The sequence below is a fragment of the Meleagris gallopavo genome, chromosome 1, assembly GCF_905368555.1.
Source record: "Meleagris gallopavo chromosome 1, MGAL_WU_HG_1.1, whole genome shotgun sequence".
NCBI lineage: Eukaryota > Metazoa > Chordata > Aves > Galliformes > Phasianidae > Meleagris > Meleagris gallopavo.
Window position 1 is genome coordinate 178,006,169 of NC_139404.1, and position 13,195 is coordinate 178,019,363.

Sequence of the window (13,195 nt, forward strand, 5' to 3'; positions counted from 1 at the left end):
TTTTATTTTTTTACAAAAGTTGCCTTGTTCTCTGTATGTAGCAATCTGACATGCAGGCAGAGAGCATCAGTTGGTGCCATTTGAGAAGACAGTGCATGCCTGGAGACTCTCATCTCTCCTTAAAACTTCTATGATTACTCAATTCTGAGCTGCCAGTCAGAATTCTCACAACAGCTCCTGAATGTTTACGAGGCATCGGGGGCCAGGCAGTGTGAAACCAATTGAGTTCACTGAGAAACTGTTCAGATATGTAGGTATCTCCACATGTTTCATGTTGTCTCTGAATTGTAATTATTTTTAGATGGGTGAAAAAAAAAGAAAAAGGGATGCAGTACCCAAAATGTTGATGGTTTTTTCATTTGATGTGCACTCCAGGTCAGTAACTCATACATGGCTGCATGAGTCAGCAGGCCTGGTAACAGTCGGGCAAGCTATTTTATGTTATTATATATTACATGCATTTTTTGAAAGATATTTACAACAATATTGAATGTTACAAGATATTTTGTGATTTCCTTTACTAAAGCATCATTGAACAGGGAAAACTGAACTGTGTAAAGTTTGCTTATGGCACACTAGCGATACTAGAGAAAAATGATCTGACAATTTAAAAATTATCACTACAACAGACAGAGCCTACCTTCACCAGCTGCCTCCTTTCTTTACCATCTGATCCTACACAATTTATTATTTTTGGCAGATTCAGACCTCCTGCTAAGTGAAATTCTGGCTTAAAAGACCTTACTGTCACCAAATTTTCGTATCTTCCTGTGGGATCCACCTGAAATTATAAATTGGCTTAACATTACTAGAAATAATACCTGCATTTGCCTCAGAGAAAACATTAATGAGATGTTTTGCAAACCACATTTTAAATATTATTGTAAGTATTCTGTAATTTACAAGGATAATACCCGTAAAAGCTACAAAAATATGCTGAGCAAAGGCACGAGAGTAGTTCCTCCTTGTTTGCCTCGCTGGTAGAGGGGATGTGGGGCTGTAGACTTCTCAACAAACAATGACACAACTTCATCTTGTGCCAACAAGCATTCTGCCAGAAATTATTCATGTGTGGTCAGAGGACATTAAGCTTACACTGGGCTGCAAATGAGCCTCATCTACGATTCTCAAACTGTCCATATCTGTATGACCTGTCTCTTCAACCACCCTACATTTCCTTGTGCCACAAAGCAACCCTACTCAGCTGTAAGAAAAGTTGTTTACATTACAGAGCTCCTATTATTTCAAATCATTTGAACAGGGGAAGAATAAAAACAAAGAAAATAACAATTTCGCCCTACAGATGAGCAACACGTGGGACCAAGAGGGCCCTACAAACAAGTGTGATTTAGGCAGTTACACGCCTCTGAAGTCAAACAGCCTAAAACAGTTCCCTGGCCTATTTGTTCAGCTGTACAGACATAGCCAGGGGGACTACAACACAGGGAAGTTCAGCTTCAAAATTTAAATTTTAGATGGCTGGCTCAAATAGCAATTACATACTTCTGAAACTGCTAGGTTTCCTAGGTAGAGGAAATATGCCCACATGTTTGGACACCTAAGGATAAGTGCCAGTACATCCACCAATTTATGCTAAGGAGAATAGCATTCAGTAATGGTGAATGACCCAAAGCATATAAACTAGTCCATTAGGAACAGCAGAAAAGGCAGACCTATTACACCTTTCTGAACATTGAATGCTGCCCTAAAACTATGAGCTAGCACCTACAAAATAAGAGATTGAGATTCCCAGATCTTCTCTGTGGTTTAGGGATCTCTTTACCCCTTTTGATGATCAAAGACTAACCAGTGCTAACAGTGGCAAAATCATCTTCATAAAACAAGCCCCTATCTAGTAAAGGTAAGAACTTTGGGTCAAGGTCTTCTAAGGGCCTTCTAATGAGAAGGATCTCAGCTGGCATCTCCCAACTCACAGGGAAGTAACCCAGATAAATTGACTTGTAAAGAACTCCAGAATTTGATAAAGAGATACACAGTCTGACTGTCATAAAAACTTGAAGGTAATACTAGGATGCAATAATGTAACATAATTATTTCAATTTCAATCACCTTAATTTCCATGGTAGGAACAACAACATCCTCCAGGTTCTTCAGTTTAATAATTGGCTGGTCAGCTGGGATACTTATTCCTCCTGTAATTAAATGGAATTCATATATTTATATTTAGAATTATAAACATACATTAAAGTTTATGAAAAGCAGCTTACACTGCTTTTGGGAGGCAAAATCCCACTGCATACTTCTGTTCCGAGCTGACGAAGATGACCACAGGACAACTGGTGTTTTCTGGAGTTTAATACTCACAAAGTCCAAATCTTACAGTGTAAGCAATGCCTACAACCTTTAATCCAAGCTAAATTCTACATTTAAAAAAAGCAGGGCAAAATGTTAGCACACTACCTCCTTTAAAAAAATATCAGTGTTTAGAGTTTTTTTTTTTTTCCATTGAAGAACAAGTGTAACACATATCTTCACTGCTGAAAATGAAAATCATCAAATCATTTTTTCAAGACTTACCTCTTTGGGCTTTCCATGGAGTAGCGTCTACATTTGCTAATGTGATGTAAGCATCACAAAGCGCTTCTACATCTCTAACCATGTAAGCTCTCCTTTTTCTTATGATGTTGATTATATTTCTAGCAGCCTCCATTCTGTCCTTAAATATGAAAGTACAAAAGTATAAAAATCAGATATTGCAAATGACACTTTGTTCAATTAGAGATGCACAATAGCAGGCAGTTACTTAAGTACAATTGAGATCAACTGTATGAAAACATAGAAAATTGCAGTAACTGGCAGCTTTGTTGATATGAGCTTTTTATCTCTCAGATAAAAATTGAATATTATTGAGGGCAGAAATAGAGTAAATCTGTCCAGTCAGAATGCAAGAAAACAACAAAAATTCTTCAGAAAAAAGGGATAGGTGGTTTCAGATGTTCTTTCCTCATATTCCTATTTCTATTGTTTACTCCCAAATGAAGAGAAGCCTGAATACAAGGGAAGAAATATGACCACGTGCCCCTTCTGTACCTAAGGCTGTCAGACTTAGTTCAGTTTAGAACAAGCCTACTCCTAATGGTGGGATAACAAAAGAAAAAAGAGCCACATACAAATGTGGTGAAAATTTGTATCAGGAGAGGGGTAGGAGGGTAATGACAAACAATCATGCCAGATTACAGTGAAGGGGGAGAGAAAGGGCATTAATCCAACATGAGTTTGTTCCACAGGCAGGTACCAACAAAAATTAAGTAATCACAAAATTAGTATGAAGCTGCAGTTCAGCATTATGTATCATCATGGCTTTTAACATTAACATCATATAAAGAAACAAAAGTACACTACGTAAGGTTGAGCACTTTGAATAGATGTTACCACTTAAGGCTCCATTCAGTATCAACTTTCAGCAACAGATGTACTCAAGCCCCTACTTAAATAACAAGTAAAGGACATTTATCACAAAATGCTATGCAATAACTGGGGGGTATCTGTTTGCAGGAAATGTTAACCTTACTTTATTTAGCTTTAGTAATAGCCTATTTCAACAGTAATAATCAAAAGAAGTTCTACTGTCACAAAAAAATACTTTTTTCCTCTCAAATCTTCTTAATAAAAGTCAGCTGCTGAGCTCTACAGTAAAATATTCCTTAAAACAAATAACAGAGATATTTATCACAAGACTGAATGTGATTAATAGAATTTTTCATTTACCACATCAAGCTGTGAAATTTCTTTTGGTGCATTTTTAATTAGCTTATTTATTCTTTTTGCATCTGTTTTTGTCAGGAGTTCATCTTTGTTAGCATTTGCCAAGGCCAGTATTATGAACAAAGTGTGGTGTGGGTGATCCAGTGAAATCCTAGACATTAGCTGTCAGGGAAAAACAAGAAGATTCCATTATTGAAAAGTGTATGGGAGAAAGAAAAATTAATTAATGAACAGCATTAGTTTTTTAAGCTTCTAACACTCTCCACGAGAAACAAAGGATAGGAATCACTCAGACATTACTTCCACAATGGTAATACATTCATAATGCATTCCTATATCTGCATAGGACTAGTTTTATACAACAACAAAACCAACGATGTAACAACGTAAAAATCCCCAATCTTCTCTCTCCCAGATCCCCCCCATGCTGAGTTTGCATCACTCATTTGAACCAGCAATTATCATGCCATAACTCATTGGGCTTTGGCTGCATAAAGGAGGATGCATATTGTTTAGGAGAATGTACCACTACGCCTATCAAAATATCTTCAGAAACAAAAATGATGAATTACATTATTCAGAACTTCATGGAATCCTAGACCACCCATCATCTTGGTTCCCATTCGAGCAGCCAGCTGGTACATCAGAGGCAAAAACTTGTAAGAAGGGATTTTCTCTGCATTTTTCTGTAGTGGAGAAAATTCAGTTAAAAAGTTGCATTAAGCACCAAAAAGTATCGTAATCATAAAATACCAGGGAAGGGGGAGACATCCTGCTTTTGTTTGTAATATTTAAACAGAGTAATTATTGCTGTGTGACCAAATGGCAATCCAGTGAGTATCACAGCACCTTGGTTCATGTTCCTAGGCCTCGGTGACAAACAGTTCTTGCTGTTCTAGTAGAGCAGAGCCTAGACACATTAATTCAGAATACCCTCAAATCTAGATTCACTAATTAAAAAAAAAAAAAAAAAAAAACTTACAATCTAGCTTAAGACAATAAATAATTGAGTGTTAAAAGTACAATTAAAGGAAAACTTAATGTTCTCCAAAGTTAATTATAAGACAAAATGAAGCAACAAATTCCACAGATCTCTGTTATAAATTCAGATCATTCATGTAAGAATGAAAAGACATCCTGCATCACTGCAGAAATTACAGAACCAACCAGAGAAAGAAGACCTTAATAGTCCTTGGTTACTGTGTTTTACAGATAGCTTAAAAGAACATCCGTTCACCCAGAAGTGTATATAATACATATCTCTAGAACAACATACTCACAGATGACAAAGAAAGACATTAGTAATATACAAGGTATGTAAAGAGCAACACTGGAAACAGTGAAGGATCATGAATACATTTCATCCCACAGACACGTCAACTTAAAATGCTTCATTAAATTGAAATAAAATTAAAATGCAGTGAGAATGACAGCTGTCACTGATAAGCAACTCACTGATGAGCAATAATGACCAGAAAAGGCAGGTCTTGATGAAAAAGTTAAGGAAATACAAAGAAAAGCATACAGCACAGTTCATCTTCTAGAAACAGGAGCAGAAGAAAGATGGATAATGGATGTCAAAGCATCATCAAGAAAAACAGCAGGAGACGTACCTTCATCATTTCATTGATTCTGTCAACTCCAGAATTTTCAAGCCATAGGGAACATAGTCGGAAGATCCACATATCATGTTCCTCTCCACTGAGCAAACAGCTGATGTAGTTCTCCACTGCTTTACACAAGAAACGCTGACGATCCTCAGTTAGGGCATGGATGGCACATTCATCCAGCTCAAGCTCTCGCTGAACCTTCACTGTATATCTATGTGAAGAAACATTATTTTTAAACAAGAAATTATTTCTCAATGAACTGACTGGGCTGTCCCTAGTTCTGCTGCTTACCAATTTCGTTTTTTTATTTTGTTTCATATGTACAAGTACAATAAAATAAACATCTGTGAAATGAAATGGTGGAAGCTATTCCTTTGGTGCATGTTCAAACAAACCCATCACTCTAAGTAAATACTTACTGTCTTTTTTCTTTCTAATGATTTAATCTCAGTCTTGGTATAAGTGTGAATATCCAGTACAAATCATTTGCGTAAGAACCTCACTTTCCAACTGTTGAAGTTCAGATTTCACCACCTGCTTGCAACTGCTCTCACTAATTCTTTTAATAGTTCTACATTAAGATGAATTCTAAACTTTCACCAAATGTTTGATAGAAAAAAAATGTCAAACTCACTTATTCCTACTCTGTCAGATGGGGAATAAGTGTGAATTCTGGCTCATGATCATTCGTACTTTTTAACTGTTGCAAAGCTCCTTGGCTTAGTTTTGGCCCACACCAACTAGAACTTTCCTAGACAACGTCCAAGCCCAGTTCAGTAACTACAGGTAACGAGGATTACAGTTTCAGCCATTGCTGTAGAGCTGAGAGCCATGCTGTACCACTTGCCCAGACAGAATTAGTAAAGATGAACCCTTGAATGGCTCTGTAGTAACCACCCCTCAATTTGAATGCTCACCTATTGGTCTGAACTCTACGCTCCCTCAGGAGGCCAACCTCCTCCTTGGCCTTCTTCAGTAATGCCTGCTTATTTTCAAACTCCGAGGATTTCATGTAATTCTCAATTCGCTGGTACTGATTATCAGAGAAACGAGCCAAAGACAGGAAAGCCTTTGTCTTTCCTTTCTTCAGTTCATCTCTGTTGTCTCCACGGTGGCTTGCAGCAATTTCCACAGCCTAAAAGTGAAGTTACAATAATGGTAAGGCTGATAGTTGGCTACTGCACAATACCTGACCAAACTACTATAACAGAATGGAAGGGACTCCTGGAAGCTGTCTTATCCAAATCCTTCAAGCAGGGCTACTTGCTTGTCTGAACTAATTGTGTCAGTTAAGGATGCCTCTGATGAATATATATAAATACAAAATAAAATCTATCAGGCTACTTTTGTAATACAACCTATTTTTAGAATAACTAGGCATGAAGTTTTACAACCCTGCATCAAAACATGGTAAGAAAAAATAGAAAAATAGTCAAAAAGTACAAAAAGAGAAGAATTGTAAGTGAAAGTCACTGATACAAATTACCAGAGTGATGAAACAATGTAGAAAGTGAAAGAGAAAAGCAGCTATGCACAGTTTTCACAGATTAGAAATAAAGAAATGTGGGCAAATTAGACATATTAACAAAAACATTTCGGCTGTGGCTAAGATCTTTTTTTTAAATGTCTGTACTTTGAAGCATTAGTGCAAGATTTTCCAGCACCTAGGATGAAACTGCTACAAATACAATCTCCATACAGTACATATGACCAAGTCAATGATCTGTCCCTGGAGGTGAAAAGATGGGAATGGGGTGGAAGGAAAAAGGCAAACATTATAAGTCATTAACACTTCTAAGCCAATATTAATAGATATTTCACTGTAAATTCTAAAAACCATACTGTGAATACTTCATATGATTACAATGTTACATAATGCTATCTGAAACTATAAGGTTCATTTTTTTTTAAACTAAGAAACTATTTTTGACCCCTCAAAAATAAAATGTACTGGACATTCCAACAAAATATTTTACAACAGCATTATCCCAAAGACTGAGCATTTCAAAGTCTGAACACACCTTTTCTAAGTATTTCTGCATGATGATTGTAGGGTTTTCCAAACATGTTTCTGCTAACCAGGTTCCACATAGCCTCAGACACTCTGTATACATCAATTTCAGGTGAGGATCATTCTCCACCTTTACAAAAGCAAATTTGGGGAGAAAAAAAAAAAAAGAAGAAAACAAGGCATCAAATGAAATATTACTGACATATTAAGTAGACAATTTATAAAGCTTTTAATTCCTCTAAACATAAGTCAGTCATTTAGGTCTATTACATGCAATGCATCTACATTGTGATTTACTCTCCACATACATAGTAGTCAGTAATTTAAATCACATAAGAACAATACATACTTTAAAATATCTGACAAATTGAACAATGAAAAGCACAATAAAATAATAATAAAAAAAAGAACAAAAATAAGATAAATTCAGAACTGTTTCCAGAACAGTTATTTCTAATATACCTATTTAATTTGAATGACCACTGTGCACAATGTAGGAAGGATCAGGTATTGTGATAACTATATGTGATCATTATATTTTTCAGGCAGACATTTGTGTGGAAACTTGGTTAAAAAGTGCTCTGAAAAGACGATGGAGCAAATTTCCAATGGACTTCCCTGCAGATTGGAAGCTCAGCTTTAATTCTACAGCAGGACAAGTTTCCAAAATACTTCTAGTATAAGACACATATTAAAGACCACCTGACTGAGACGACAACACTGACTGTAACAAGCTGATGAATATTATAGACTGTATATATACCCACACAATAAGGACAAAGGATGAAAACAAAGGATAAAATCTTTATTCTGTAACAAAAGATGTACAGTATTCCCAACATAATATACTTAAACAGTTCTGCTTGGAAATTATTCCATTTAACAACTGGCACAGAACAAGAAGATATACTTCTATCAGACAGCATTGTATAAGACATGTTAATTTGCTTTAATCATGGGAAATTGATATTGATTAATTGATATCTGAATTTAAATAGCTATACATCTCACAGTGGTGGCACTGGAAGTTGAATTATGAACTCTGACACTTGCCACTCCTATGGATTCCCTTTGAAATCCCTTGTTACAATTTGCTAGTACAGATTTTTTTTCACTTTCACACATCCTGAGACTGAAAAGAACATTTTATAATACTGCAGATGGCCTTTTAATTTTATTCCAAGAGAAAACCACAGACACGATTTTAAATAAGTTAATTTCCATTAGATCTCACATTACATAGCACATACCTGAAACCAATTTGCATCTAATTTTTTTATCAATTCTTTCAGAATATTCAGTGCAAGGCTCTCTTCCTTTTTAGCCCAGAAAACCTGAGCTTCTTCTAGCTGCCATTCAGAAACTCCATATTGTGTGGGGTTGTGTTGTTTGATCTGAAACATAGCTCTTTCTGGAAGCTGGGAAAAAAAATAGTTAATCAACAATTATTTAAGTCAAATACATGGATCTTCTAGCAAGTTTTGTTTCTACATTTCATCTTAATTTGTTCTGTATGTGCAGCATATTCAGTCTATCTAATGCTAAATATACATTTCGATGAAAGAGACGAAGCAATCTTTCCACAGACTTGAACAAAATCCCAATTTGCAACAAAAACAGAATACAGAATTGAACCTCACAAACCATCACATGAAATATCAATGTGAACGTTTTAAATGTCACACAGTTTGAAAGGCCCAAAAGTGTGTCCCTAAAGTTATACATGACCTACAGCACTGAAAAGATTGGAATGACAGTGTTTGCAGAAACATATTGGCTCAGTATGTCAGAACCTCTTAAACATCCCCAGATACAACGTCTCAATTTTAATCTTTTTTTTCTATAACTAAAAATCAAAGTAAAAAACATGAGCTTCTATTTAGACTCATACAGGACACTCCTCAGCATAGTATTAGTAGCTGAGTAGGCAAAAGATTTAAAAAAAAAAAAAAAAAAAAAAAGCATTAAGAAGGTAATTTCCCAAACAATTCTAGAGGCACTGAGTAAACTGCTCTATTTTATGAAGTCAAAGACTTCTACTAATTAAATCATTATTCACTGAAAGAGTAAGAAACATTCAGAAAACAAATTTGAATGTACTTCCCCGTACTAGTTGATCACCTTCACAAATTATGTATTTAGCTGGAACTATTTCCTATAGAAATTTTCTACATTCAAGGATAGGGATGCTCTGTAAGTTACGGTTGAGTTACTATTCCAGATGCATTAGCTAGAATGAGCCAGAGTGGACTCCGGATCTTAAATGTTCTCAGCATGAGCAGCTGCAGAAACCACCATTACTGCGAATCCCATTAAGCCACTCACAGAGATATTTCACATACTACAATGGTCCTGCCAGGATATATATCCTCAAAAATAACACTAAAGAAACAGAAGCAATAGAGTTCTTTCAGCAGTTTTAATGTGGAAAACCAGAACAATACTGTGCAAGTGAAAAATGGATATAGAAAACTCTACAAAAGAAAAGTAATAGAGTCATAGGAGAATTCTTTGATAAAAATTTCATTTTAGTATTATCTTCTTCAGAAAGTGGCTTATGGCTGTGAGCAAAAGTTAAAAAATTTGCCAATAAATACACTGAATAAGTTCTACAGATTTTAAGTCTTCAAAAAGTCAATTCATTGAAAAAACTTGGAATACAGTCTAGTGCTGTTGAAAAATCAAGTTATTTTACAAACTGCAAAACTACACATCCATCACTAACTTCTCCTGGAATTTGTTACCTGCGTATTATTAGCAGTTCTTGCCAATTTAGAGAGCTCCACAAGATGTTTGGTGAGAACGTCTTTAATACATTCTCTTTTGGCACTTTCATTCTCCTTTTCAAGCAAGATCTCCAGAATTACAGCGCGCAGAGCCATGACAGGTTCCTGGAAACGGAAGTCACTGTCCTCAAGAAGCTGGGACTGTCTCTGCCATTTCGAATAAACATCATTCAGTTGTTGAGTTGTAGCAGGTCTGCGGTCATTACCAAAATGGAAAAGACCTGTTATTAATTCTTGTTCTAAATATTTGTGAAATGCAAGATGAGTAACAACAGTAAACTAGAGAGGCAGTTCACAATCCACAGTTCAAAACCAAGAAACAGGTCAGAGAACCCCATTGTAAACAACGTTGATTAAATTGTTTTGAAAACCATCAGCAAAGGGAATCGCAGGTACACAGTCACTGGAGCAACTGAAGAACTCCCATTTTGCTCTACAGGTCACACACAGATTTAAGTAAGAATAAATTCGAATTCTGTGGCATTATAGCAGTATAGGTTTTCATTGTACGTATGATTTTCTAAGTTCATTAAGTGTAAATACAAAGGTTCTTAGTAATCCTGACACACTAAATCACAGCAGAACACCTGTAAAACAACCAAGCTGATACCACTACGGCAGAAAAAAGTGTGATATTAATGGCCCTATTAAAAAGCAATGTTAAGTATTTATCTGGAATGCTGATGGCAATACTGGTTCATGACAAAAGTGGTTCAAATTGAAGCAATTTTCAATAGAATCACAGGGAGAGAATACTCAGTTATTTCAGCAGACCAGAAGCTAGGAGGCACGGCTGCTGCCCTGAGGTGCACCAGGGAACTCAAAACAAAGGAAAGAAAACAGATTAAAATACAATATTGGCACAGTACCAAGCAGTTAAAACTAGACCACAAATAATTTCGGTCTGGAAACAGAAAGTATCTGTATTTGTGCTCCCACTCTAAACTAACATCCATAACTTTTTAAGGTGGAGTGTGAAAAGTTTAGGAATAAAATTTGGTAAGGTCATTTTAGTTGTGTACTAGATCTGATTATCAAAATTCAGAAAACTGAAAAAGCAGTACAAAACAATGTTTTAAAGATACCTGGAAAATAGCAGACCTATATTTTCCAGCTCTCCAACGAGCTGTAATCTGCAAAGACTTGGATATAATGTATACACAGACTCGAGACTGCCTTTGCACAGCTCTTCCACTTCATTCACCCTATGGATGTAACAGAGAAATAGCAATATTTTTTTAAATTGGTAATAGTTTTCAATATCTACAAAGAATTCCAAATAACCATGACATAATTTCCATGCAATGAACAGAAATTAAACAGTAAATATAATTTTGTAATACCATGAAAGTTAAGAAAAACAAAAAAAAGTTTGACAATAAATGAAAATATGATAAATATAAAAGAAGCATATATAATAGCTGATTTGAAAAAAAAAGTCAGAATCTAAATCTATTTAAGAAGACTGCTAAATAAGGGATGCATACTACTGGAAAAACATCTCTAATTAACACTCAAATTACATATGCACAAGTTAAAATACACAGAAATTAATGTACAGTCCACAAGAGCTAATTTTATTCTATGTATGAGTTTGCTTGTGACTACAAACAAACACAGGTGCACACACACACACACACACACGCACATATACTCTCTCCATCTCCTTCTTTACCAGCAGAATGTTGACACAACTGGTTTTATTTTTGCTTTGCTTTTACCTGGCAACCTTAAGAGTGTCATAAAAGGTAGAAAATTCTTTATCTCGTAAAGACTGAAGAGCATCATACAATGATTCGTGGTACCCTGATCCACCAGTCTCATTCCTTAAAAAAAAAAAAAAAAAAAAAAAAAAAAAAACCATAAAATTAGGGGGGAAATCTCTGTAAAAGAGTCAACTTTGTCTCTATGATGAATATTTTATGAGAACATTATCTGGCTGGATGAGCTACTATTTCACATTCCAAAAAATTATAATGTAACCTTCTCAATTTTAAAGAAAAAACAGAGTTCATATTATATTCACAGTACTATACAAAACTGGGAATGCCTGATTAACCAAACAGCTGTGACAGAGTGACCTCGACAGACTGCAGAAGTGAGCTGACAAAACTGTATGAAGTTCAACACGGAGAAGTGCAGAGTCCTGCAGCTGTAGAGAACAACCCCAGGCACCAGGACACACTGGAGAACGCTCAGCTGGAAAGGAGCTCTGCAGAAAAGGGCCTGGGGATCTTGGTGCACACCAAGCTGAACATGAGGCAACGATGTGCCCTTGCTATTGAGAAGAACAGTGGTATTCTCCACTGCATTAGGCAAAAGTATCACCAACAGGTCAAGGGCAGTGACCCTTCCCTATTCAGTGTTGGTGGCTGCACCTGGAGTACTGTGTCCAATTGTGGGCCACTCGGTGCAAGAGAAACATGGACATAATGGAAGGAGTCCAACAAACAAAGGACCACTAAGATGATGAAGGAATTGGTGCACCTGAAGATCCACCTTCCTGAGCCTCCCTTGCTCTAGGCTAAATAATCCCAATTTCCTCAGCTGTTTCGCATAAGGCTTGTTATCCAGATTCTTCAGAGCTTCACTGCCCCTCTTTCAACACTCCATCAACTAAATTCTTTCTTGTAGCAACAGGTCCAAAAGTGAACACAGTACTGAGTAGGTTGTGGGTCCAGAGGAGGGCCACTAAGATGATCAGAGGGCTGGAGCACCTCTCCTATGAAGAAAGGTTGAGAGAAGTGGGCTTGTTTAGCTTGGAAAAGAGAAGGCTCCAGGGAGACCTCATTGTGGCCTTCCAGTACTTGAAGGGAGCATATCAACAGGAGGGGGAATGGCTGTTTACATGGGTGGATAGTGATAGGACAAGGGGGAATGGTTCTAACCTAAGTTTTAGCTTAGATATTAGGAGGAAGTTTTTACACAGAGGGTGGTGACACACTGGAACAGGTTGCCCAAGGAGGCTGTGGATGCCCCATCCCTGGAGGCATTCAAGGCCAGGCTGGATGTGGCTCTGGGCAGCCTGGTCTGGTGGTTGGTGACCCTGCACATAGCAGGGG

At 36.6% G+C, this 13,195-nt stretch overlaps 1 protein-coding gene across 3 annotated transcripts in view; it reads right to left on the reverse strand.

Annotated features, from left to right (window-relative positions):
* Positions 1-13,195, reverse strand: part of ATM (ATM serine/threonine kinase) — a 62,298-nt gene that overhangs the window by 9,258 nt on the left and 39,845 nt on the right. For all 3 annotated transcript variants that reach the window (XM_085216250.1, XM_085216248.1, XM_085216249.1), the window contains exons 44-55: positions 11,855-11,959; positions 11,219-11,338; positions 10,092-10,326; positions 8,598-8,765; positions 7,358-7,477; positions 6,254-6,471; positions 5,340-5,547; positions 4,299-4,412; positions 3,730-3,888; positions 2,539-2,677; positions 2,071-2,153; positions 641-781 (exon numbers count right to left, since the gene is read on the reverse strand). In XM_085216250.1, coding sequence (XP_085072376.1) covers positions 641-781; positions 2,071-2,153; positions 2,539-2,677; positions 3,730-3,888; positions 4,299-4,412; positions 5,340-5,547; positions 6,254-6,471; positions 7,358-7,477; positions 8,598-8,765; positions 10,092-10,326; positions 11,219-11,338; positions 11,855-11,959 — 1,810 coding nt within the window. The remainder of the gene's footprint in view (positions 1-640; positions 782-2,070; positions 2,154-2,538; positions 2,678-3,729; positions 3,889-4,298; positions 4,413-5,339; positions 5,548-6,253; positions 6,472-7,357; positions 7,478-8,597; positions 8,766-10,091; positions 10,327-11,218; positions 11,339-11,854; positions 11,960-13,195) is intronic.